Source organism: Onychomys torridus, chromosome 1, assembly GCF_903995425.1.
Source record: "Onychomys torridus chromosome 1, mOncTor1.1, whole genome shotgun sequence".
Classification (NCBI taxonomy): Eukaryota; Metazoa; Chordata; class Mammalia; order Rodentia; family Cricetidae; genus Onychomys; species Onychomys torridus.
In genome coordinates, this window is record NC_050443.1 from 147,337,925 (window position 1) to 147,363,372 (window position 25,448).

At 40.2% G+C, this 25,448-nt stretch overlaps 1 protein-coding gene across 2 annotated transcripts in view; it reads left to right on the top strand.

Moving 5' to 3' along the window:
- Positions 1-2,282: 2,282 nt before the first annotated feature.
- Positions 2,283-25,448, top strand: part of Cdc37l1 (cell division cycle 37 like 1) — a 31,236-nt gene continuing 8,070 nt past the window's right edge. For both annotated transcript variants that reach the window (XR_004946805.1, XM_036208789.1), the window contains exons 1-5: positions 2,283-2,596; positions 6,944-7,225; positions 15,772-15,862; positions 22,832-22,947; positions 23,594-23,716. Coding sequence is in view for 1 of the 2 variants with exons in the window: in XM_036208789.1 (XP_036064682.1) it covers positions 2,465-2,596; positions 6,944-7,225; positions 15,772-15,862; positions 22,832-22,947; positions 23,594-23,716 (744 nt within the window). In the remaining variant the exon portion in view is untranslated. The remainder of the gene's footprint in view (positions 2,597-6,943; positions 7,226-15,771; positions 15,863-22,831; positions 22,948-23,593; positions 23,717-25,448) is intronic.

Consider the following 25,448-nt stretch of genomic DNA (forward strand, 5'->3'; position numbering starts at 1 on the left):
CTTATTTTATTATTGTTGTTATTTTAAGTATTAGGACTAGTGAGATGAATCTATGGCCAAAGTACTTGCCACGTGAACCTAGCAACCTGAGCTCAAATTCTAAGGAACTAGCTCATATTCGGACATGTTGAACTTTAAATGTGCATAACACACTTAAACGGGGATGTCCAAACTGCAGATACACAATATGAGGCTAACTGGGGTTAAAGTCAAGGCTTAGATTACTGTCTGGGAACGGCCAATACCCAGATGTTATTTAAACCTATGGTCATTGACAAGATCCTTCCCCACACAACATCTGAGGATTTCTAAAATTAGAGATCAGGCAGAAGAGAGGGAAATCCAGGAGAGCAACTTAGAACTCACAGAGAACTCTGCATCGACAGAGAGCTGGTTTCTTTGCCAGGCACCACTCGAAGCACTTTGTGGTTTCAATTAAAGAGGGGAAGAAGTTTTTCCCTTTCCTCTCGCCCGTCACACCTTCCCCGGTGGCTTTTTAAACTTGACCTCAACAGGGGTTGAGTGAAATGCTTTTCAACTTTCATTTACAATTATAAAGTTATACACTTGTAGGAAAATCATCAATCAGCACAATACAGGGATGCTAACAGTGAAAGTGAGACCCTCAGAATCTTTCCTCCATGGCCTCAGCCACCAGGGTAAGTATTTAATTTCTTCTATACCTTCCAAGATTTACACACACACACACACACACACACACACACACACACCCCTTTAAAAAAAAGTATGTTCTCACTCTACACAGATTTCCTTAACTCAGTGCCCTGTCTATTGTAGCCCAGGGTGGTGGTGAACTTGATACTCCTTACGCCTCAGCCCTCTCCAGGATACAGACGCGTACCACCATACTTAGTTAATTTCAGAGATATTTCCATATCAGCCCACCTAGATCTACTTTATTTTTCAACTGTGAGCAATTCCATTGCTTCTACTTAATTATTTTTAGCTTTCCTTTACCACCTCAAAACATCTTTGTAGATACAATCTTTGGCTACTGCTGTAAAAATATTGTTGCGTATTTTGCTGGTCGTGAAAAATCAGAACAGAAGCACATAAGCCTCTCATGTCATTCCTCTTCCCTAAAGGTTACACGGCATTTCTAACTACATTTTTCTCATGCATTAGTCAACCATTAGGATTCAGAGCTTGCCGGACCAGAGCAAGGGAAGACGGGTCACTGGGTAAGAACGCTAGCAGCGTAAGCATGAGGACCTTAGTTCAAACCCGCAACAATTGTGTAAAAAGCCTGCACCTCTGTAAGAAGACTGAGGCAGAGGGATCGCGGGGCTTGCCTAGTGCAAGTCTCGAGTTCTCCAAGCTCAGGGAGAGACTTTGTCTCAAGGGAAGAGGGTGAAGAATGATGGAGCAGGCCAACTGATGTGGTCCTCCGGCTTATTCCTGTGAACCTCCTCCCCCTCGCACACCGTTTGCCAATCAAAGGCTGAAAGACTGAGGTTCTGTTGTCTGGTCTAATTATGAGCAGGCAACAGGCCTGATTGTTAAACATACAGGTTAAGTTAGACTCCCTGCACCCTCGCTGTTTCTCTTTCTGTCCTAGAAATTGAAATTGGGGCCTTATCTGTGCTAGGGAAGGGCTTTACCACCGAGGTACACTCTCAGTCCCTGGGTCTCTGTCTGTCTCTCTGTTTTGTTTTGTTTTTCAAGACAGAGGTTCTCTGTGCTGTCCTGGAACTAAAACCGTAGACAGGCTGGCCTCGAACTCACAGAGATCTGCCTTCCTCTGCCTCATGAATGCTGGGATTAAAGGGATGCACCACCACCGCCCCGCCTCTGGGTCTTTCTCTTAAAATGTGGTCTCTGGCCATTTGGAATCATTTCATCAGCCAGTGAGCGCATTGATCTTCACGATTCTACAAGACATGAGGGACAGGAAGCCCTCCGATATATCTGCCACTTGTCTCAATTCTTCACAAACGTGTCTGCTCCCGTTTTTTTATTTTTAGTGTCTTGTCGTGGGTAACTTGAAGTTAAAGCAAAGTTGGCTCTGCTTCCTAAAACGCCCCCGCCCAACACACACACTCCCTGCCCATCCCCGACGCCGACTTAGACTGCAGTGCACGAAGGAGCTGCAGTTTGGAAGCACGAGAGGAGGAAGAAGCCAAAACTCCTTTTGACCACCGAGATCCGAACCCCCAAGACCCCGGGCCTCCCTGGACAGTCAGCTCCAGACCCGACCCCCTCTGCTCAGGCGCGGCCACGCCCTGTCTCGCCCACCGGAAATGACGCCGCGGCCGGCTACTTCTTCTTCCGCAGTCCCGGGGCGGTACGGCCCAGGCCTGTTCGGGGCGTGCGTCGGCTTGGCCGGCGGCCGAGGAATTCTGGGTAACGACCGTGGCCGGCGGGGCGGCTGGCTCCGCCCAGCAGGTTCTACTCACGCCAGGGCAGTTGGCGGTGGCGGTTGTCGGGCCCGGACCAGCGGGACATGGAGCAGCCGTGGCCGCCGCCGGGCCCCTGGAGCTTCCCGAGGACTGTCGGGGAGGCCGAGGAGGAGAGCGACTTGGACGTGTCCCCCTCTTCTTCCCACTACCCGCCGGTGCCTGGCGGCGGCGCCCAGGTGAGAACAGCCTGCGTTCCTGGGGGGAGGGGAGGGGAGGGGATGGCAGGGGAGGCGGGGAACGTCCGCGGGCATCGCGGGGGTCCGGGTGCCAACCCACAGCGCAGGCAGCATCTTCCGCGAGAGAGGGGCTGGCCACGCGCTCCTTCCCGACCTCCACGTCCACGCACACTGGTCCCTTCTCCTCGGCCGACAACCCCTCACCTTTGCAAGAGGTCCCTCCCTCTCCCCGTCGTGTCGGCGCCGAGGTACGGGGGCGGCTCGGGCTGTGTAACTTGACTTTTATTTGTCCCCCTCGTACGTGCTTTCATCCGAGCCTTTATTCCAAGCCCCAGCTACTTTGTGCACAGTTGATAGGAACAGTGAGTGATTGTACTTCTATAATAGTACACCGAGTCCTGACATCAACATCTCACGTGCTCTTTCCCACGCTGACATCTCAGCAGATTCTGTAAGCCTCGCCTTTGACGTTGGCACACACCTCCCTTTCACTCAATCATTGGTCCCTTGCTGTAAAAATCGTTTCATTCCGCCTCAGTCTCCAGTGTAACGTAACAGCCACGGAAGTGGCTTTGCTTTCACAGAGCTACCCCAATCCCTGATATTACTTGTGGGTTTCTGCCCAGCTTTCCTGCCTCAGAAACTGCCAAGTGTGATATGTCATTTAGTTTTTCTGGGAGTGCTTACATACATCATGACTTCTCACCTGGGTGTGTTTTGAACCAGGTTTCAGGAGCACAGACAAAACACTTAATTTGTTTAATGAAATTGATTGTCTTTTTTTCTAGGCTTTTTTTTTTTTTTCCAAAACGCAGTACAATATTGTAACAAAATTAGTAGTTGTTTTTTTTTTTTTGTTTGTTTGTTTGTTTTTTTAAATAAAAATGACCGGTTTAAATTGTTTGCCAGCAAGTGTAGGATGATGGTGTTATGTCAGCCAGCTGAGTTAACTGGGCTCACACACAATATGCTGTTTCATAACCACAGACTGTATTCATCCAACTATTCACAGGGAAAGTGAGGCAAAATGAGAGTTGATGGGTCAGAAATCGCCTACTAATTATGGCTCACTAGTGTCATCTGTGTATACATAGCCTTACAGAGGGAGGAAATGAACAATTGCTAGTGTCAGTTTGAACAGATGTGGCGAGGGAAAATGATCTCAGGAATTTCAGTGCACTGTGGCTGGAAAAAAGAAGTAATCCAAGAGATTCAGTATTTTAAAACAAGTTTTTCCTGTGCATTTGTTTAGGGGATGGGGGATTGAAAGTAAAGAGGCTTATTTCCTTCATTAAAAGAGATTTCCCTGAGGTTGTCTAGTTAGTGGCAGACTCCTCACTAGTACTCCTAGTCCACTGTTTTTTCCAACCCACTTCTACACTGCCTATCTGGAGAAATACTATAAAATTTTATTTGTATGAGAAGGCCTTTAAATGGTGATGAAATGTGCCAAGTCATTACTCCTGCAGACATAAAAATTACAAGCCTACTTATATTTCTTGTTAGCTTTAGGACTTAAATTTGGGGGTTAGAATATTTAAAAACATAAAATGTTTAATCAATCAACAGGCTTTTAAAATCTGCATTAAATGGCTATCTTAATTTTTTATCAAATATGAGAGAGAGTGCTATCTCAATATAACAAGTGATGTGTGAAAAGACAAGCCAGAATTTAGAAGTCCTATTTGAGAACTTAAAAAAAATTCTCTATATTTTTTTATTGACTTTTTCATATACTATGTTTTGATCATGTTTTTCCACTCTCCTAACTCCTCCCTGATCCTCCCATCTCTCTACCCACCCACCTTTATGTTCTTTCTCTTTTAAAAACAAAAAGCAAAACCACCACCTGAGTGAAAATCAAACAAGAAAAAGACCAGTAAGAATAATTAAATGAAATATTTTTAAAATGCTAAAATGAAACAAAATGTTCACAAAATCCCATGGAGTTCCTTTTGTGTTGGCCAACTACTCCTCAGCATAGGGCCTGCCCTAGAGTATGGTTGCTGGTACCCAGAAACATTCCAGTGAAGAAAAGTGATTTTCCCTTTTCTAGCAGGTATCACTTGCACATTGCTTCTTGGTTAGGGGTGGGGCCCATGTCCACTTAGCCCTCTCAGTGCTGGGACCCTGTCTGGCCAGCTATTTGAGGACTTTTGATGTAAAGTCACACCAGTGGGCTTGAATAGTAACAGTTCCTTTGCAGAGTTTTCGTTCATTAAAATTACGTCCTTCTAAAATGTTATATTATCACAGATTAAAATAAGACCTAATATAGGCTGGGAATGTAGCTCAGCAGAGAGTTCTTGCCCTAACATGGGTAAAATTCCCTGTATTGCATTCTTTTTAAAAGATTCGATATTATACTTAGTCATTCCAATGCATGTTGGATAGTATGGCCAAATGGTATATGGGTAGTCTATGGAGAATAATTTAAATATAAATAATTCTTGTATTTGGCTTGATTTGAGAAACATTTGCTTCAATAGCCTTTATTGGTATGGCTTTGTCTTTTACAAATTAAGTTTTACAGCTTCATTTTCTCCTTTTTATGGCTTCATTTTAAAGCGCAGTTAACTTATTTTTCTTTTAAAAAAAAAATCATTTTACTTATGTATATGAGTGTTTGCTTGCACGAATGTTTGTGCACTCCGTGCATTCCTGATGCCTGCCAAGTTCAGAAAAGGGTGTTGAATGCCCTGGAGTTACAGACAATTGTGAGTCATCATATGGGTGGGAGGAATCGAACTCAGGTCCTCTGCAAGAGCAGCAAGTGCTCTTAAACACTGAGCTAACCCTCTAACTCCATAATTTTTCTAGTGTATCAAAAAGTAAAAATAAGTGTTGGTTATTTAGAGACAAGGTGGTATCTGGGCTTTAAGCCTTCATAATGACTAAATAAGGTGCCAGGATAACAAGTGTCCACATAGAGCCACAGTCCACATACACATACTGTAGAAATCTTGAATGTGCCCGGAAACTCAGGAAGTAGGAGAGGCTTGTTTATTGCCTGCCTCAGAACAGTTTGTTCAAGAAATAAAGATTAGTTTCATCTAACAGTTATTAAATTCTGACTCCTTACAAAGCTGGTAGTCAGAGAGAAAACTAAATATATACCCCGTTGAAAATAAACACCACTTGGGAGGCCAAGGCAGATGGAACTCTGTGAGTTCAAGGCCAGCTTGATTTATAGAGTGAGTTTCAGGACATCCAGGGTACACACAGAAACCCTGTCTCAAAAAAACCAACACAGAAAACCCACTATAGAAATGTGTATAGCTGGGGTTTGGAAAGAATGGACAAGAAAAGGCTGAAGTATTGGGCAGGAGTTGGGTAGAGGACAGAGGGTTGTCAGGGAAAACACGGTCCCGAGGGTGGGAAGAATAAGCCAGGAAGCAAAAGTAAATGGAACTCAGGAGTCTGTGCTTTCTAATAATGGACTCTAATAAACAGCATGAACCCCCACCACTCCTTTTTTGGAAGGATCACCCTAGTAGAGTATAAAATGGCTAATCAGGACTAAAAAAATAGGATTATAGTTGTACAATTGAGATGTAAAATTATAAAGGCTTGAATACTGAAACAGGTGTGCAAACAGATTGAGAACAGTGATTCTCAGTAAGTAATATAAAATTGTGCTTTTAACCAAGAAATCCTAAAAAAAAAAAAAAAAAGCTTCAGCTTTTGTTGTTGAAACAAGGAATATAAGGAATTAAATACCTATTGCATTTACATAAGTAATTATGCAGATATTAAAAGTAACTACTCAGTAGAGCAGAGTCACCAGGACAGACCAGTTGGCACTTCTTAATTTAACCTTTACTTTTTTGATTTGGATTAAGTCAATATATATAGTACCTATATGATATAATCCTTTATAAGTAGAATTTTCTATTACAAGCTCTCACATCACCACAAATTGTGATAACACAAAAGTAGAAATCAATAAAAGTATGCTCAGTGCAGGGAGAACTTGCAGGCTACAGCTCGAAAGGTCTGGTTTTCAGGATGAGAAGCCACAAATAACTGAGGAACTGGACTTAAGCTTTGCTTTCCTTCTGGTGAAGGATTCTGGAGCCTGCACATCTGATGCTTGTTGTGGGCCAGCTGTTGCAAGTTACTGACAGTTGCCAGGCTTTGTGTTGCTAGTTGTCAGGGGAGGGGCGTAGATGAACAAAGCTCAGAGTCTAATTGGTGAATGTGAAATGTCATTGAGGACAAAGAATACGGATGTGCTATGCTCCAGAAACATCACAGAGACCCTTGGAGTTGAAAAGCAGTGGACTGTGGTGTTGCTACCACCACCTCCATTCCTTACTAATACTGTTGTTGTTACTTTTTATTTAGATGTATAGCGATGGGATTGAGCTAGCTTGCCAAAAGCAGAAAGAATTTGTGCAGAGCTCTGTGGCGTGCAAATGGAATCTTGCTGAAGCCCAGCAGAAACTTGGCAGCTTAGCACTGCATAACTCTGAGTCCTTGGATCAGGAACAGGCCAGAGCACAGACCGCGGTGTCAGAACTGAGGCAGCGGGAGGAAGAATGGCGGCAGAAGGAGGAGGCTCTGGTCCAGAGAGAGAGGATGAGTCTCTGGAACATGGATGCCGTTAGCAAGGATGTTTTCAATAAGGTATGATCTCTTGTTGGACCATAAAGAAAGAAGACAAGGGGCTGGGTATGTGGCTCAGAGGTAGAGCATGCAAGAGACCCTGGGTTCCGTTCCCAGCACCACAGATACAAATGAAGAAGGAAAACAGACGCTTCTGTAAATAACTGTTAGCATAGCAAACATCTCCAGGCCTTGCTTTCTTCAACATGTAGGGTAGCTGGGAAGATGAAGTCGGGTAGCGTGATAGCATGGGCCTGTGTCCTGCAGCTAACATGTGAGTGCTTCCTGATGGCACTCTGCTGTCAGCTTCCTGTCAGTTTTGTAACACATAGTTACTGGATTTGTAAATAAATCGTTCAGTTTACCAGCACAGGTTTAGTAAACTCGGGTAATCTTTTTTTTTTTTTTTTTTAATTTAAGTTTTATTATACTAGGTTACGTAAAGCCATTTTCATGCAAGTATACAATGTATACATGTGCTTTGACATAGTCAGCTCTTATACCCTTCCATTCTCCCTTTTCTCACCCATTCTTCTTCCTGTTAGTTGCCTGTGTGCCCCTAGATAGTTTCACGTTGTACTTTAGTGATTGTGTATATTTATAGAAAATCTAGGGCCTACACATGATAGAAAACAGGCAATATGACTATATCCAGGTACAATTTATTTTCTTGCAAATCACATAACCTCATTTTTTTTTTTTTTTATGGCTATAAAACAGTGTGTTTTTATCTGTGTATACTGGTGTATATTTACTCTCACTTTATCCATTCAGTTATTGGACACCCATGTTAGTCCCATAACTTAGCTTTTGTCATAGCTAATAAAACAGTGCTGCAACAAATTTTGGTGTGCAAATATCTCTGATATATTGACTGACATTCTTTTAGGTAATTATCCAGGAGAAATATAGCTGGACCCTATGGTAGATCTATTTTTAGTTTCTTGAGAAACCTACATTCTGACTTCCATAGTAGCTGGGCTCTCATACATTCCTATTAGTGTGTAAGTGTTCCCTTTTGTCTGCAACCTTGCCAGCTTTTGTTTTGTTTTTTTGTCATCCCCCCCCTCCTCCTCAAGCCTGGATTTCTCTGTAGTTTTGGTGCCAGTCCTGATTTGTAGATCAGCCTGGCCTCGAACTCAAGGAGATCCACCTGCCTTTGCCTCCCAAGTGCTGGGATTAAAGGCGTGCCCACCACTGCCTGGCTGTTACTTGTTTTTGTAATGGCTGCTGTTCTGGTTGGGGTGAGATGGAATCTCAATATAGTTTTAATTTGTATTTCTTGGATGGCTGGTGGTGTCAAAATTTTTTCATATATTTATTAGCCATTTGTATTTTATCTTTTGAGAATTGTCTGCTCATTTCATTAGCCCATTTATTGATTGGGCTGTTTGTTTTGATTCTTTGTGAACTATAGTAAAAAACATTAGGGGCAGTGAGACAGTTCAGCAGGTAAACATGGCTTGCCACCAAGTCTAATGACCTGAGTTTGATCCTTTGGACCCACTTGGTGAAGGAAGAAACACTTGGAGATTGTCTTCTGACCACCACACATGTTCTGTTGCACGCACACATATACATGCTCATTATGCAAAATAAACAAGTAAATGTAATAAAACATTTTAATCTTAAAACTGGTATTAGACCTCTGAGATATAACTAACACAGATTTTTATCTCATTTTCTAGGTTATCTCTTTGTTTTTCTATGGGGAAACTCTGTATAAAGTCTCTGGTTAATTACTGGTGTTATTTCTTGACTGACTGGAGTCCTATTCAGAGTCTTTCCTATGCCATTATCTTAAAGTGTTTTCTGTACCTTTTCCTTTACTAATATCAAAGTTTCAGGTCTCTCTTGTTTGGTTGTTTTTTTACTTCTTATTCTTTGGGGGCCTGCCACCTAGCTCCCAAATAAATCACACACAGAGTCTTATTATTTCATATGAATGCCCAGCCTTAGCTTGGTTTGTTTCTTGCCAGCTTTTCTTATATTATCCCATCTACCTTTTGCCTCTGGGCTTTTACCTTTCTCTGTTTCTGTATATCTTTTCTTTCCTTCTTATTCTCTGCCCAGCTGGGTGGCTGGCTCCTAGAGTCCTCCTCTCCTTTTCTTGTTCCTTGATCCCCTCCTCCGAGATTTCTCTTCTTTTATTCTCTATGCCTGCTAGCCCTGTCTATCCTTTCTCCTGCCTTGCTATTGGCCATTCAGCTCTTTATTAGACCAGTCAGGTGTTTTTATAAAGACAGGCACAGTAACACAGCTTCACAGAGTTAAACAAATGCAACATAAAAGAATGCAACACATCTTTGCATCATTAAACAAATGTTCCACTGTGGTAGAATATTATTTTAAGGTGTTACTTTTGTTTATGTTGCATTTAACTCTGTGAAGCTGTGTTACTGTGCCTGTCTAAAACACCTGATGGTCTAATAAAGAACTGAATGCCCAATAGTGAGACAGGAGAAGGGATGGGCAGGGCTGACAGGCAGAGAGGATAAATCAAAGGAGAAATCTGGGAGGAGAGGAGAAGCAGCCAGAGAAAGAGCCATGGAGTAAGAGTAAGATTTACAGAGGAGAACAGGAAAAGCCCAGATGCAAAAGCTAGATGGGATAATTTAAGGAAAGCTGGCAAGAAACAAGCCAAGCTAAGGCCAGGCATTCATAATTAAGAATAAGCTTCCATGTGAGACTTATTTGGGAGCTGAGTGGCGAGCCCCCCAAAAGATCATAAACAGTTGTAACACATCTTAAAATAATATTCCACAACAGGTCTCACATTAAGGTCTTTGATCCTTTTGGGTGAAGATAAGGATCTAGATTTTTCCATGTGTGGATATCCAGTTTTGCCATTACCACTTAAAGAGGCTGCCTTTTCTCTGATCTATTAATTTACTTTTGACACCTTTGTCAGCTGTGGCTGCATGGTAGTGTACTGTTTTTGTTACTATGGCTCTAGTACCATTGAAGTCAAGTACACTGATAAGCTCTGGCATTGTTCTTTTAGCACAGTGGTGTGGGGCTGTCTGGTCTTTGTGCTTCCATTTGAATGTTTGGGGTTTTTTCTCTTTCTGTGAAGAAACACATTGGGATTTTGATGGAGATTGCATTGAATCTGTAATAGCTCTTGATATGATAGCCATTTTTACAGTATTAAATCTTGTATTCCATCAACATAGGAGATCTTTCCATTTCCTTTGATTTCTTGCCTCAGCGTTTTAGGGTTTGTACTATAGATGGTATCTTTTACTTCCTGGGTAGAGGTAGATTTATTCCAAGGTCTTTTGTTTTGTCTCTATTTAAGGCAATTGTGATGCAATCTTTTTTTCTGATTTATTTCTCAGCATGTTACTAGTCTGTAAGCTATTGATTTTTGTTAGTTTTGTATCCTACAGTTTTGCTGAAAGTGTATCAAATTAAAGATATTTCTAGTGTAGTCGGGTCTCCGACCAATAGGATTATATTATTTACAAATAAGAACACATTACTTCTTCCTTTTCTGTTCTTCTTCTGTCTTAATGCTGTGAGACATCAAGCGCCATATCGACTAAGAGTGAAGGAACTAGGCACCTTGTCTTGTTTTGGGTGCCAGTCTTCTCTTATAAGTATTAGTATCGACACTTTGAAACAGCCCTTTACAATTAATAATCTAGATAGTTCAGACTTTTAGATAGTATAATACTTTTGCCAAATTAATACAGAGTTCTGTTATTTATTAGGCAGAATCAGTTTGTTTTGTTTTGTCTTACTTTGTTTTTTAGATAGGGTCCCATTGTGTAGCCCTGGCTGGTCTGGAACTTGCTCTATACCCCAGGCAGGCCTCAAACTCAGAGCTCTGCCTGCCTCTGCTTCCCCCCCAAAAAAGACATGTGGCACCACACCCAGTCTTGAGACTGGTTCTTGCCATGTATCCATGTCTCACTCCAAACTCATAATCAGCAGGGCATTGTGTCACATGCCTTCAAACCCCAGCCAGAGTCAGGAGGGTCCCTGTAAGTTGAGGCCAATCTGGTTCACATAGCTTCCAGGATAGATTTGTCTACATAAAGAGACTCTGACTCAAAAAACAAAGCAAAATAAAAAACAACACAACAAAACAAACAACTCTTCTTCCTTAGCTTGTGAGTGGTGGGACCACTAGCTGGCAGAGTTAGTAGTTTTTTTTTTGTTTTTTGTTTTTTTTTTTTTAAATTACAGGTGTGTGTGTGTGTGTGTGTGTGTGTGTGTGTGTGTGTGTGTGTGTATGTATGTATAAGTATAAGGAGGATGCGGGGAGAGAGCAGGTGTGTGCACAAGAGCAAGCTTACTAGGGCATTGTAAGTCTTAAAAGTTCTTATAATAAAAAAAACCCAGAGCCAGATATTGGGGTGAAAGCTGAAAGAGCAGAGAAGCAGAACAGCCAGCTACTAGCTTATCTCTACAAAATCTTCAGCCTCAAGAGAGTGTGTTCCTGTTTCCTCATGCCTTATATACCTTTCTGTGTCCTGCAATATTAATTCCTGGGGTTAAAGGCATGTGTCACCACTGCCTGGTTCTGTTTCTCTCATGTAGCCCAGTGTGGTCTTGAACTCATAGAGATCAGGCGGATCTCTGCCTCCTGAATGGTAGAATTACAGGTATGTGCCACCACTGCCTGACCTCTATGTCTAATTTAGTGGCAAGCTCTGTCCTCTGATCCTCAGGCAAGCTTTGTTGGGGTACACAGTATCACCCAGGGGATGTGTGTGAAGGTCAGAGGATAAGTTAGTGGAGTTGGTCCTTTCTTTATATAATGTAAGGCCTTCAGTCCCTTGACCTGCCTGGCCACCTCACCAGCTCTAAGTTTTCTTCAAGACATTATTCGGTTTCTCACTAGTGTATAGAAGCCTTAGCTTTCCCTTTTGAATCTGAAGAAGAAATGGATTTAAATTGTAGAAGCTGAGAGCTTGTTGTTGAAAGAATGTGGCAGAGCCAATTTAAGCAAATTGTGAAAACATTTTGGTGTTATCCACCCAGCATTTTTATCTTCAAGTAGTGGGGAAAAAAATGACAGTTCATCCTACTTAATGAAGTTCACCACTGTGTTATAAAATTCATGTTAGGGCATATATAGTGTTACTTCTTAAATACAATTGCTTAAATTGTATTTAAAAGTTTGAAAGCTCTTACAGCTACAGATTAGTACCTGCAATTTTGTTGTTGTTGTTGTTGTTTTTGTTTGTTTTAGGGGTTTTATTTTTGTGTTACTGGAAGTCAAGTGCAAGGCACTGTACTATGGAGCTGATACCCCCTAACCTCTGTAGGCACTTTTCATTTACTGTCTAAAATACTGTTTATATACATGAGGAAATGTGTAGAAAAGTGTTCACTGTTTTTAAGGATAGAGGCCTTTATACTGATGGGAGCAACTAAGTCAAAGTTAAGATTACTTTGCTCACAGCCCTCATTCTGTGCCTCCTGAAGCAGTGGTCAAAGCTTCAGAGATTTTTAATTGAGCCACCTTATTTTATTAATGAAGAAGCTGAAAATTAAGTACCTAATCAAGTACTGGATTAAGTCTGAGGAAGGAATGCTAAACTGTGGGACTGAAAGATTAAGAGTACTGTCCACTCTTGTAGAGAACCTAGGTCTGTGTTCTAGCACCCAGATGGTGGCTCAAACTGTCTGCAATTCTAGTTCCAGGGAATCCAATGCCCTTTTCTGGCCCCTGTGGTCACAGTCATGTGTGTGGTGCACATTATATGTAAGGCTAAACACCCAAACACATAAACTATAAAATGGAAAAAAGAAAGAGATGTCTTTAAGAATGGAAACATTTCTACTTGGCCTGATGGTATAGGCTTGTAATCCAGCCTACTTGGGAGGATGAGGCAGACATTGTACCAGGTTCAAGGTAAGCCTGGGCCATTTAGTGAGACTTTATCTCAAAATAAAGAAGTCAAAAGGACTGAGGCTGGAGCTCAGTGAAGAGCCCCTGTGTAGTGTGTCAAGACCCAGGCTCAGTTCCTAGAACCACACACACACCCCACAAAATAAAAAGGAAAGAAAGAAAATGATGTCCCTATAATGATGTTCATTGGTAGTGCTAATAAGTACTAACAAAGGACATCATTAGCTTGGCTGAACTATTAAAATCCCATTTTTCTCAAACTTCTCTGGGTTTATATATTTGTTTCCTATTTGGAAACTAGAGTTTCTAAAGATTGATTTCATGGTGCATGAAAAAGGGGAGAAAGGTGAACCTTGATAACTTAGGAACTTATGAGTGTATTTAATACAGAATAAAACTTGAGTAAATATTGAAGAATAGTAACCTCTGCTAAGCATTACTTTGGTGAAACGTAAGTCTGTGAATATACAGGTAGGTATAAATATTTTGATTCTCTTTTTGTCAAAATGGCTATGGAAAACAGTTCACAGAAGCTAAAAGCTTTATTTCTATGATAAAGGTAGATCTTGTTTATTAGTGTTTTCTGAGTCTGAAACAGTACTATATTTCTGAAGAGAATTTAGAGCAATGAGGCCTTTACACTTCATCATTTCCCTTCACTAACTCATGGGCATACACTTGGGGGGGAATTGGGATCTTTTTAAAGTTTAAAGTTTAGGCTGGAGAGATAGCTCAGCGGTTAAGAGCACTGGCTGTTCTTCCAAAGGTCCTGAGTTCAATTCCCAGCAACCACATGGTGGCTCACAACCATCTGTAATGAGATCTGGTGCCCTCTTCTGGCAGGCAGAACACTGTATACATAAAGTTTAAATTTTTAAAGTTTTTTTATGTATATGCATGTATGTTTGTGTGATTGCAAGCCACATGTGCACAGGTTCTGGAGGAGGCCAGAATAGGATACTAGATTCTGTTTAGCTGGAACTAAAGGCATTTGTGAGATCTTTGATGTGCCAAGAACCAAACTCTGGAAGAGCAGCAAGCATTCTTAACCCCATTGGGCTTAAAGTTTAAATTTCAATATGGAAAATTTCTCTGGACAGGGAGTAACTAGGAGCCCCATGTTCCACATCTTGCTTTGGTATGCTTGTAACATAGGTAGAATTTTACCAAGTAGGTATACTCTATTAAGATACGCAATTTAAAACTTAAAATATAGACCAGGGCTGGCAAGATGACTCATCAGTTAAGAGCACGTTCTTCTTGCAGAGGACCCGTGTTCAGTTCTCAGCACCTGCATGGCAGCTTACAACCATCTGTAACTTCAGTTCTAGGGGATGCAACAACTCTTCTGACCTTTCTGGTCACTGGGCATGCATATGGAATGCACACATGCAGACAGGCAAAATACTCAATCACATGAAGCAAATCCAAAACATGTGTGTGTGTGTGTGTGTGTGTGTGTGTGTGTGTGTGTGTATGTAATTTTATATAGAATAAATATATATAATATGTAGTTAATATATTCATATATAGAATGCTTCATAATTTTGAATGTTATCCTTGCTCAGGGGCCATGCTAATAAGTATCACATGAGCTACTGAGTACTTGAAATGTGGTTAATCCAATTTGGGATGTTCTATAAGTGTAAAAGTATACACCAGATTCCATTACTCAATACCAAAACACCAGAAGGGAAATGCTTTGTTAATAATTTTTTGGTTGAATATGTTAGGTTATGAACGTCATTTGTGTATTTCTGCTTTTTAATGGGGCTAGTAGAAAATTTTAAGGTATATTTGTGACTAGGACAGTATTGGTCTAGATTTTTTAAAAAAATACAAGGTGCTTTTATTTTGAAATATGAGCTGGCAGGGAGCTAATTTGTGCTTTTCAGTTTGGCAGTGCTAATATCTGGGTATAAAGTGTATCAGTCGCAGAATACTCTGGGAAACTTGTGCTAGCTTTTCTGGTAAGATGAGAAACTTGTTGGTCTGTTTCATGACTTACTTAACAAATGTAAATACTTCCTTAGTAGAAGTTGGTTCTTTTTTGTTTGTTTGTTTGTTTTTTGAGACAGGGTTTCTCTGTAGCTTTGGAGCCTGTCCTGGACTAGCTCTGTAGACCAGGCTGGCCTCGAACTCATAGAGATCCACCTGCCTCTGCCTCCTGAGTGCTGGGATTACAGGCGTGCGCCACCACTGCTCGGGGAAGTTGGTTCTTAGTTTTAAGAATTAAACTATTTAGCCTCCCAAGAGAAAGTTTTTAAGACATGCAGTCAAGGTTTATATTTTTGTTTTATCTCTTCTCAAAGAATTTATAGTAAATATCTTTGACTCTATGTACTTTGGCTTACTGAGTTTGCTTCAGAGATTAGGCTAGAGTTGCAAGTATTTATTGGAAATGAGTAACTCATGTAAAGAATCTTTCTATTCCTGTCTTTGATAGGGTAATCTGGTTAATGAAAAGTCATTCAACTATTTTCCCTGTGTGATTCCTAGATAAATTTATAATTTAAAACAAAATTAAACTACCAAATGAGAATGTTTAACTTTTTAATGACAAATTTTAACAGATTAGTTTAATGATGCGTAGTACTATTCAATATTTTTATTACATCCTGTCTATAGAAAAGATTGCTAAGCACTCAGCATCTGAAGAAATTAAATTAAAATATTGATTTTAATTACTAAATTTTTTCAGAGTTTTATTAATCAAGATAAAAGAAAAACAGAAGATGAAGATAAATCACAATCATTTATGCAGAAATATGAGCAAAAAATCCGACATTTTGGTGAGTCTGCTTTTTAAGTGTTCTTTTTTATTGTGTTTGATATCATCCGTATGTGTATAAAACTGACCCTCTTAAATGAGGTCCAAAAAACATGTGACCAGCCCCATGTGTGTTGTTGCTTGTGGCAGGGTTGACAGTTGTGCTTTAGACCTTGCTTGTATCTAAAACTAGGTTGTAAAGAGAAGCACAGTTCAGTCTGCTAATACTGCTTTCTGTGATGGTGTCACCGCTTTGCATTTCTTGACTGATTGTATGTTTTGTTTTTTTGTTGTTTCTTTGCTATTTTTTCTTAGCATTAAAAGATAAGCATTCATTTAAAAGTTTTATATATTTTCTTTTCATGGGCATTGGGGAGGGGTCAAGTGCATGCCACAGCACATGTGTAGAGGGCAGAGCACAACTGGATGGAATCAGTTTTCTCCTTTTCCACTATGTGGGTTCATGGATTGAACTTAGGTCATTAGGTTTGGTGCAAGTACCTTTACCCACTGAGTCATCCTACCAGTTCCAACACTCATTTTTTCCTTTTCTCAGGTTTAGATAGATGATGTGTAATTCATAGTTCCTTGACATGTTGCTCAGATAATACACACACACACACACACACACACACACACACACACACACATCTAAAATACAACTTTTGACATTTTTTAAGATTTTTTAATCTTTATGTTTATTTGTTTGTGTCTATGTAAGTGTATTCCACATGTGTAAGGGACCCATGGAGACCACAAGAGGGCGTCAGATCCCTTGGAGCAGAAGTTATGATTGGTTGTGAACCACCTAACCATGGAATCAGAACACACACACACACACACACACACACACACACACACACACACACACCATTTTTTAAGATGTTCTATTCTTTATGTATTTGTATCTCTATAAGTAGGGGGCCCATGAAGATCACAAGAGGGCCTCAGATCTCCTGGAGCAGGAGTTAGGGGTGGTTGTGAGCCTCCCAACATGGGTGCTGGGACAGGAAGCACTCGTAATGACTGAACCATCTCTCCAGTCCCCACCTGGCTTTTTCTATTGTGGGAAGATGGGGGGGGGGGTTGAAATTGAAGTAAATGAAGGATTCCTAGGGGAGGAGGCAATGTTTGAGTTTGTTTAGGAAAGGCAGATAAGGATTTTCCATGGAGATTAGGCAACAGCATTAGAAATTGCAGAATCAGAAAATACATGCATATGTTCTGAAACTTACAAGCAGTGCGATACTGCTAGATTGAAAATGCTGCTTGGAAGTGTGAGGAATTGAGTTTCAGACCATATATATATATTTAATTCAAGTATTGTGTGAATTAACAGACATGATTCTTGTTGTGTTTTATTCATTATGGCATGTTGAAACCTTTTTCCATTTGTGCCCCCTGAAAGTATTTTTTGCTTCTAAAGGAAAAACTGTAGTTAATTCAAGAATAGTTAGTACCTGAAGAAAGCTGGGCATGATGGCATGTGCTTGTAATCCCAGCACTGAAGAGGCTGAAGCTAGGGGATCACAAATCCAGAGCTAGCCTAGACTATGAGACTCTGTTACAAATAGCCCCCAAAAAAAAAAGCTAGTATTTGAAGAGCTAAACACACAAGTTCACATTTCTACATGCATCATTGTGTCATTTCATATATAGAAACAGAAGGAATAAGCAGCAGGGTCTTTAATCACGGATAGAAGATAGTAATTTGTAAACAAGTCCTAGGTTGTTGGTTACCATTCCTACTTCAGTCCTGCCACCAAGACCCATGTGTCTGCTGCAGGAGCATGGTGTGCCATCTACTGATGCTCCTTTCTGCACACACATGGCATTTGAGAGAATAGTGTCATGAGTGGTGCTTTGGCCCAACTGGCATTCTATAGGCTGGTTGCTTTGAAGCCATGTCACCTAGTAGGTGAGAAATAGTCCCTTCTTTTGTTGTAGATTGCAGTTCTGTGTGGGAAAACATCCCAGCTTCACAAGATGTTGTAATCCACCTGACACTGAGACTCAGTCTTCAGTAGACCCTTTCCTCACTGTGTAAAACCGGCTGTTTCTGAGTAGTCCATGGTAAGACAGTGAATTTCATGAGTTCATGTTCATCATTTATTTTGATATAAAATGAGCCAAAAATAATGGGGTACAGTGACCAGTCCATCTAGTACACCCCAAAATGTAATTTGGTAGAAGCATGGTAAGAGAGAGGACACTTCAGCTCTAGAAAGGGCTTGTTCATGTGAGGGATTATTGATCCCTCCAAGAAGAAATTGGACCAATATACTCAAGCTGCTACTTTATGACTGGATAATCAATTCTATAAAATGTTGTGCCATATTGGGGTTTTAGCATGAGTTTCTGCTCCTGGAAAATTTGGTATTCATTGATTCTCCTGGACTAAGTTACCGAAATATCCCTGATGAAAAGATTCCATGTTCTTGAGTCTGTGTATAATCTTAAGCCTATGCCTACCTAAGACATGGTCCCTTAGTTTATGAAACTGTTGTGTGCTTAATCAGATGGCCAAGAAAAAGGGCTGGCTTGACATCCATCAGTGATTAATAAGCAGTTGTTTACCATTGCATGTTGTGAGCTTCCAGCATCTCATCTTGTAATACTAACCAGACCCTTGCTGTCTTCAAATCCAACCAGACTTATAGCCACTCCCAGATTCACATTGTACCTGTTTGTTAGTGGAAATGCACATTGGCTTTTCACTTTGGAGGAGATACCCTACTTGCTGCAGCACATTGGATCCACAGAAATGTTCCTAAGGTAGTAGGCTCCCAAACTTTTCATGTGTTTAACTTTCCACTCTCTGGCATATGTGTATCTTATTATATATAAATAGGCATCTGGGGCATCTGCTACTTCTGCTTGCCAAGTTCCATGAACATAGAGTGGACTAAATTAACAGTTACAGAGGTGATAAGATAGCAAAATCCACGTTTACAAAGTGATAGCACAGTTGATGGAGTCCTGAAATGAGAGTTTGAAGGTTTGATGCAGTCCACCTTTGCAGAAAGCAAATACTTATGCTAGTGTGTGCTATTAGTAAAGAAAAAAAACATTGTCAGACTGATAGGTATAGTGATGAACTCCTTAAAAAACATCTGGAATGGCAGCTGCAATTAAAGCTTCCAAGTGGAGACTGTCCAAAGTTGGATTCCATTATAGACTCCTAAAAGGGCCTGGTGAAGGTGAGCTGTCTGTGTAGCACAGCAGGCACTTCAAACCGATACTTGTCTCTTACATTCTTCATAGTTCTTCCTAATTCTTCCTTGTACTGTTTGATGTCTTTTCTCCTGCTGCTTTTTATCCTTCTACTTAGATGAAGTTTACCAATTAAATGGTGCCATTGTTGTAGTGTTAAAGATTATTGAATCTGATTTTCCTTTACATTTTTGTTGGTTGGTTGATTCATGCTTTAGAAATAAAAGTGCTGATTTAGACACAGCTTGTTTACTATTCAGATTCACAACAGTTTACAGTTATTTAGCTGTTTAACACCTTTAACATCACTGTCTTTGTGGTTCTTGGAGCTGCCTTTTGAATTGTGCAATGGTTTTTCAGAGCACATCACTTTCCCATCCAGCCATAGTTAACTTTGATTCAGCATTTTCTGAATCTGTGTAGGATGTAGTCACTGGAAAATTTATCAAAAACTACAAACATTTGTATAAAAACCTTTTCATTTATAATATCTTGATTCTGTTCACTCATGCTTTACTTTAAAAAAATTAATATCCTGTTTTTAAAAAACATGCTATGAAGAACTGAATAAAATATGAAGTAAAATGAACTGAAAACATGTATTGTAGGATTTAGATTGTCTCTATGATAGAATTACATTTTTTTTTTAAATTTGGGAACCAAGTTCTTCACAACAAATTATTTATTCTAAAATTTTGGCATGGCTTAATATTTAAAAGCGTATTTAGTATATAATAGTATAGTCACTGAACGTCATGGTCAGTTTGATGCCAGAGAAATGGGAAGTCAGAGGAGTTTCTAGAATACCTGAGGTAACCTGAAACCTCAGGAGCACTGTGGGGTGGCAGGGAGAAGGATGGATTTGGTTTTTACTAACATGACTGTGCCTAGGCATGGAGATAAAAACCAATTGTCTGGTCATAGAAACGCCCTCAGGCAGGAAAAGCAGTCTTCTCAAGGGTCTTGCAGCCTAGCTAGAGGAGTTGTAGCAGATAGTTACGGTAAATGGTATAAAATGTTAAGTGTATCCTGTAAATATAATGCAGAGTTATGTGTACTGGGAGCAGTTTTAAGAATAAGATAGACCATTGAGAACTGATAACATATGGCTTGAAGTATGTAATTAACTTAATTTGTCAAAGTAAGCTAGTCTAAGAATTCAGAGAAATTGGTTAGTTTGAGTGGTTGGCTTCTTAACCAAAAGATTGTCTTAATAAGTATTTGCTATATGAATGAGTTATTCACTATTGTGTTAATACATGCCGCCAAGTATTTACAAGTGAGGTCCTGTTCTAAAAGCTTTCTATGAATTAATATCTTTAATTCATAAAAATCCTTCATGTCAGGTACCGTTTTAACTCTACTACTTGGGAAGATACCAAGGTGTATGAGGGCACTTGCCCAAGGTGAAGCTGAGGTCCAGACCATGGCTGTCCATCATTCTGGATTGTGTTACTCTGTTTACAAATTTCAAAATAACAGCAATTTCAGATATGTTCTGTTGTTATAACTCTGGAGTCACTTTAAATACTTTGTTATAAAATTCCACACCTTTTCTCTTTAAGACCTAGATGGACTACTTGTAACTTCACCATTTCATACTAATCCAGATCTGATATCTTTGTCGAGTCTCAAACGGCTTAGGTATTAAAAAGATAAAAACTTCAGCGTGTAACGGATTGGTAGCAAGTGTTACCAGTTCTTTTCATACTGTCTTTAATTCACAGTCCAAATGGACAGACAGGATTTTGTAAAGTCATAATGCTGCCAAAGTCAGCCTGGTTCCATGAGATACTCTCAAAACCAAGTATGGGGGAGGGCAGAAACTGCCATAGGAGGCATTTTATGTCTTTAGGTGTAAGAAATAAGGATTGTACTTCATGAGCTCCGATTTTCAGCATTTGTTAACTCCTGGGGAAATAGTTTTAAATAAATTTGCAGAATCATTCTGTGTCTCAGAATCTTCAATGATCCAACTGTCAGAAAAGTATGGTGCACACTTCTAATCCTATCACTGAGAGGCAGAGGCAGGAGAAGTTTAAAGATTGAGGGATTCTTGAGTTATGTAGAAGACTCTGCCCACCCCCCTTTTTCTTAACTGAAAAAAAAAAAAAAAGACTAAAATTGCCCCCAGTTTTTTTCTAAAGATAGTGTATTTTCAGTTGGTTCCCCACATGTTGCAATGTAAGGTATTTGTCTTTGATTTCGATCTTATGTTCTCTCATGAAATTCAGTATGTAGGAATTCATTTTGTGTTGAGAGCTAAGTTTTATTGTCATATTCTCAAGACAGTCCTATGAAACTTCAATAATGGCTTAGTAATATCCACACTGTTTTTGCTCTGTGTGTAAACTAAAGTTTCTGACGTTGTGATACTCAGTTCATTCAAATGTAACCCTGAACAGCACGCTTCAGGTCCCATGTTTCTTGGCAATAGTGTCTTTGTTAAATTAGGTAAAGATGCAGATGCATGCTAAGTACTACTTACAGTCATTAATATCTTGAAACAAAATGGCAGCATTTACATATGTTCAACTACTTTTTAAAACAATAATTATTTACTGTATATACTGAACAGACAGCATTAGCAATTGCCTGATGTGACTAAAATAATTGCAGTATATTAGTTACTATAATACTGACTTGCTTGTTTTCTAGTTGATAAAGTTCCTGAATTGATAAATGTCTACATTTGACTCTATTATCTTGGACTCTTTTAAAAAAAAATTAGAGATATTCTAATTTATTTTGAATGTTTAGTACGCCCTTAAATTTGCCACATATAATTTTTTAAAGTTTTGCTTTTTACAAATTTTTGTGCTAGAGCCTCAGGCCTCATGCATAATAATAGGCAAACACTTGGATCATTGAACCAGCCCCTAGCCCTTTGTTTGTTTGTTTGTTGGGGTTTCTTTTTTTGTTTGAGACAAGGTCTTGCAATGTTGCTCAGGCTGTCCTTGAACAAGCTCTGTGGCCATCTGCAGGCTTTTGCTGCAGCCACTCAGTAACAGAGCCTTTTTTTTTTTTAAGATTTGTTTGTTTGTTTATTATGTAAACAGTATCCTGTCTGCACATATCCCTGCAGGCCAGAAGAGGGCACCAGATCTCATTACAGATGGTTGTGAGCCCCCATGTGGTTGCTGGGAATTGAACTCAGGACCTTTGAAGAACAAGTAGTGCTCTTAACCTCTGAGCCATCTCTCCAGCCCCTAAATGTGTGTGGGGTTTTTGTTGTTGTTTTGTTTGTTTGTTTGTTTGTTTGTTTTTGGTTTTTTGAGACCGGGTTTCTCTGTGTAGCTTTGTGCCTTTCCTGGAACTCACTTTGGAGACCAGGCTGGCCTCAAACTCAAGAGATCCACCTGGCTCTGCCTCCTGAGTGCTGGGATTAAAGGCGTGCGCTACCACCGCCCTGCTAGTAACAGATTCTTAACCCTCTTTCTAATGAAGAGCATTCTGCTCTCTTAGTAGAAGATATATTCCGAAATCATCTGCTCTCCTTTAACAGCCGCAGTGTGTGGAGGACTCTGTCAGGTGTTTCTATGAGCAGCGGAATTCAACCGGTCACTCCTCCTTAGTCAGGCTAGCTGAAATAAAACTTACTGTCATTCAGTCTGCTGGATATTGCTTTAAGAGATATTAGTGCTCTTGGCTTGCCCTGTCACATACACACTGCTCTGGTACTGGGAATTGTCTTTAAAGAGAAACATTTAGAATTCACTTTTTGCCTCACAGGAAGGAAGAAAATAGTTGACATTTGTGATTCAATTCTCTTTTATAGGTATGTTGAGTCGGTGGGATGATAGTCAGAGATTTCTGTCTGACCATCCGTACATTGTATGTGAAGAAACTGCTAAATACCTTATTTTATGGTGTTTTCATCTAGAAGCTGAGCAGGTATTGTATGAACCTTGAGTGTCTGGAAACTTTAATAGAATCCTTCCTTCCTTCCTTCCTTCCTTCCTTCCTTCCTTCCTTCCTTCCTTCCTTCCATTGTTCACTTTAAATGAAAGCAGGAGGTCGGGCAGTGGTGGCGCACACCTTTAATCCCAGCACTCCAGAGGCAGAGGCAGAGGCAGGTAGATCTCTGAGTTCAAGGCCAGCCTGGTCTACAAAGCTGGTTCCAGGACAGCCAGGGCTCCACAGAGAAACCCTGTCTTGAAAAACAACAACAACAACAACAATAATAAAGAAGGCAGGAAGGTCATTAGAAGGAATTGTGAAGTCCTCCTATTGTCTTCAAGCTTACTGCAAGGGTTTACTGTTGTTTCCAATGTGCTCACTCTGCTGCCTTCTCATGCACTCTAGTCAGAAAGTCACCTTTGAAATTTCTCATGGAGTAATCAGGATGTGAACCAAGCCAAAAGCATGTAGTTATTCTGGTCCACATAACAGCAGTAAGACATTCACTTTATGGCTAGCTAGTATTTTACTTAATAAAGAGTAAAATCTAAGGTACTCTAAAAATTCAAAATTTGCCTCAGTACCAATTCAGTCTCTTTCCAGAAGTATTTTCTGTAACTCTGGTATGTGTCTTTTTCAGAAAGGTGCTCTAATGGAACAAATAGCACATCAGGCTGTGGTAATGCAGTTTATTATGGAAATGGCCAAAAACTGTAATGTGGATCCAAGAGGCTGTTTTCGTTTGTTTTTCCAGAAAGCCAAAGTAAGTAGTTACTTGGTATTGTTCATTAAGAAGGTTGGACTGTAACTGAGCTCTCTTTGTTGTACACATATCAGGAAGTTATCTGGGTAATAGGCTGCTAAATGCTGTAGGTTTTCTAGTGAAAAGAAATGTACAGTATTAATACTTAGTACCATGTAAGCTAGTATAGTGCTTATGTAGTATAAGTTAGCATTTATAATAGAATGCAGTATTACAATTCTTTGCTGATTGAGAGTTAAAATGAGTTAAGAGGCTACACTAGACCATATATTTAAAACTCATTTTTGAAACCCACGCAAATGAATGTGACTATTCTGGAGTACTTCATCATTTACCCATTTATTATGTAGAGTGTTTACTAATGGAAAGCAAAGCCATTTCAAATGTAGTGTTGAGCAAAACAGATATAGCATCCTCCACATGTAGAATTCACCATTTAAGAAACCAAATTTGGCCGGGCAGTGGTGGCGCACGCCTTTAATCCCAGCACTCAGGAGGCAGAGCCAGGTGGATCTCTGTGAGTTCGAGGCCAGTCTGGTCTACAGAATGAGTTCCAGAACAGGCACCAAAACTACACAGAGAAACCCTGTCTTGGAAAAAAAAAAAAAAAGAAAGAAAGAAAGAGAGAGAGAGAAACCAAATTTGTAATGAAAAAATATAAAATATACTATAAACTCGGGAGGCTGAGGCAAGCGGATTATGAGTTGGAGGTCAGCACAGGCCGAGCTAGTGAGATCCTACTGTGGGACAGTAGAGGAGGGAGGAGGAGGAAGAAGCAAGCATGCAGCCTAAACATTTCACATTTAAGGATGATTTCCATAAAGAATGTGTACTGCATACAGAATGTTATGCAGCTATTATATATTTATGGAACATTGTTCATAATCTAGGAAAATGTTTGTGTTACAAGTTTAAAATAGGAGATGCATGGTTTATAGACGCATAATGTTGGCCCTACTAAAGAAAATAGATACTTATAGAAAAATTACTGTTTCATGTTTACTGGATCAGTAATAATTAAAAGTTTCCTAAGAAGCAAAATAATAAGACTTGAATTCACTGTTAGTAGAAGTATACATTAGAATAGCTCCTTTGGAACTGAGCAAGTGCACATTTGAATAGCAAGACCATTTTGAGGAATGCACCCTAGAGAGCAGGTTCTCAGCATGTGTTCAGGAGTCCTGACAGTCGGGAGGCCCCCAGTGACAGTGAGTTCATAATGCAGCTGTGATGGCTGCTTTCACTCTCCTTGAGGAGTGTGCAGTTGGTGTGAAGCAGTAGTGAAGCCTTTTATCCTCAGCTAAGCCAAACATGAGAGACTTGACAAGATGAAAAGCATATTTCACTGCTCTCACCTGTTGGGGGAGGGTGCTTTAAAGAGTAGTTTTTGTCTTTTAAATATTACATACTGTGTACATGCAAGTTTACTTATATAAAGTGTAGAGGCCAGAACTTGACAGCGGGTAAATGGCTCCCATTTTCCAAGACAGGGTCTCTCAGTGAACTTGAAGCTGGCCATTGTGGCTAGGCCAGCAAGCCCCCAGGATCTGCTTGTTTTTGTCACCTCCCCTTCCCTTTAGTGCTGGGGTTCCAGATGTGTGCCACCATGCCGGAATGTTACCTGGGAGACGAGGATCCAAACTTAGGTCCTTGTCCTTAAGGTGTCACTGCTGCACGCATGTACATGCACACACATGCGCACACACATGCGCACATACACACACACACACAC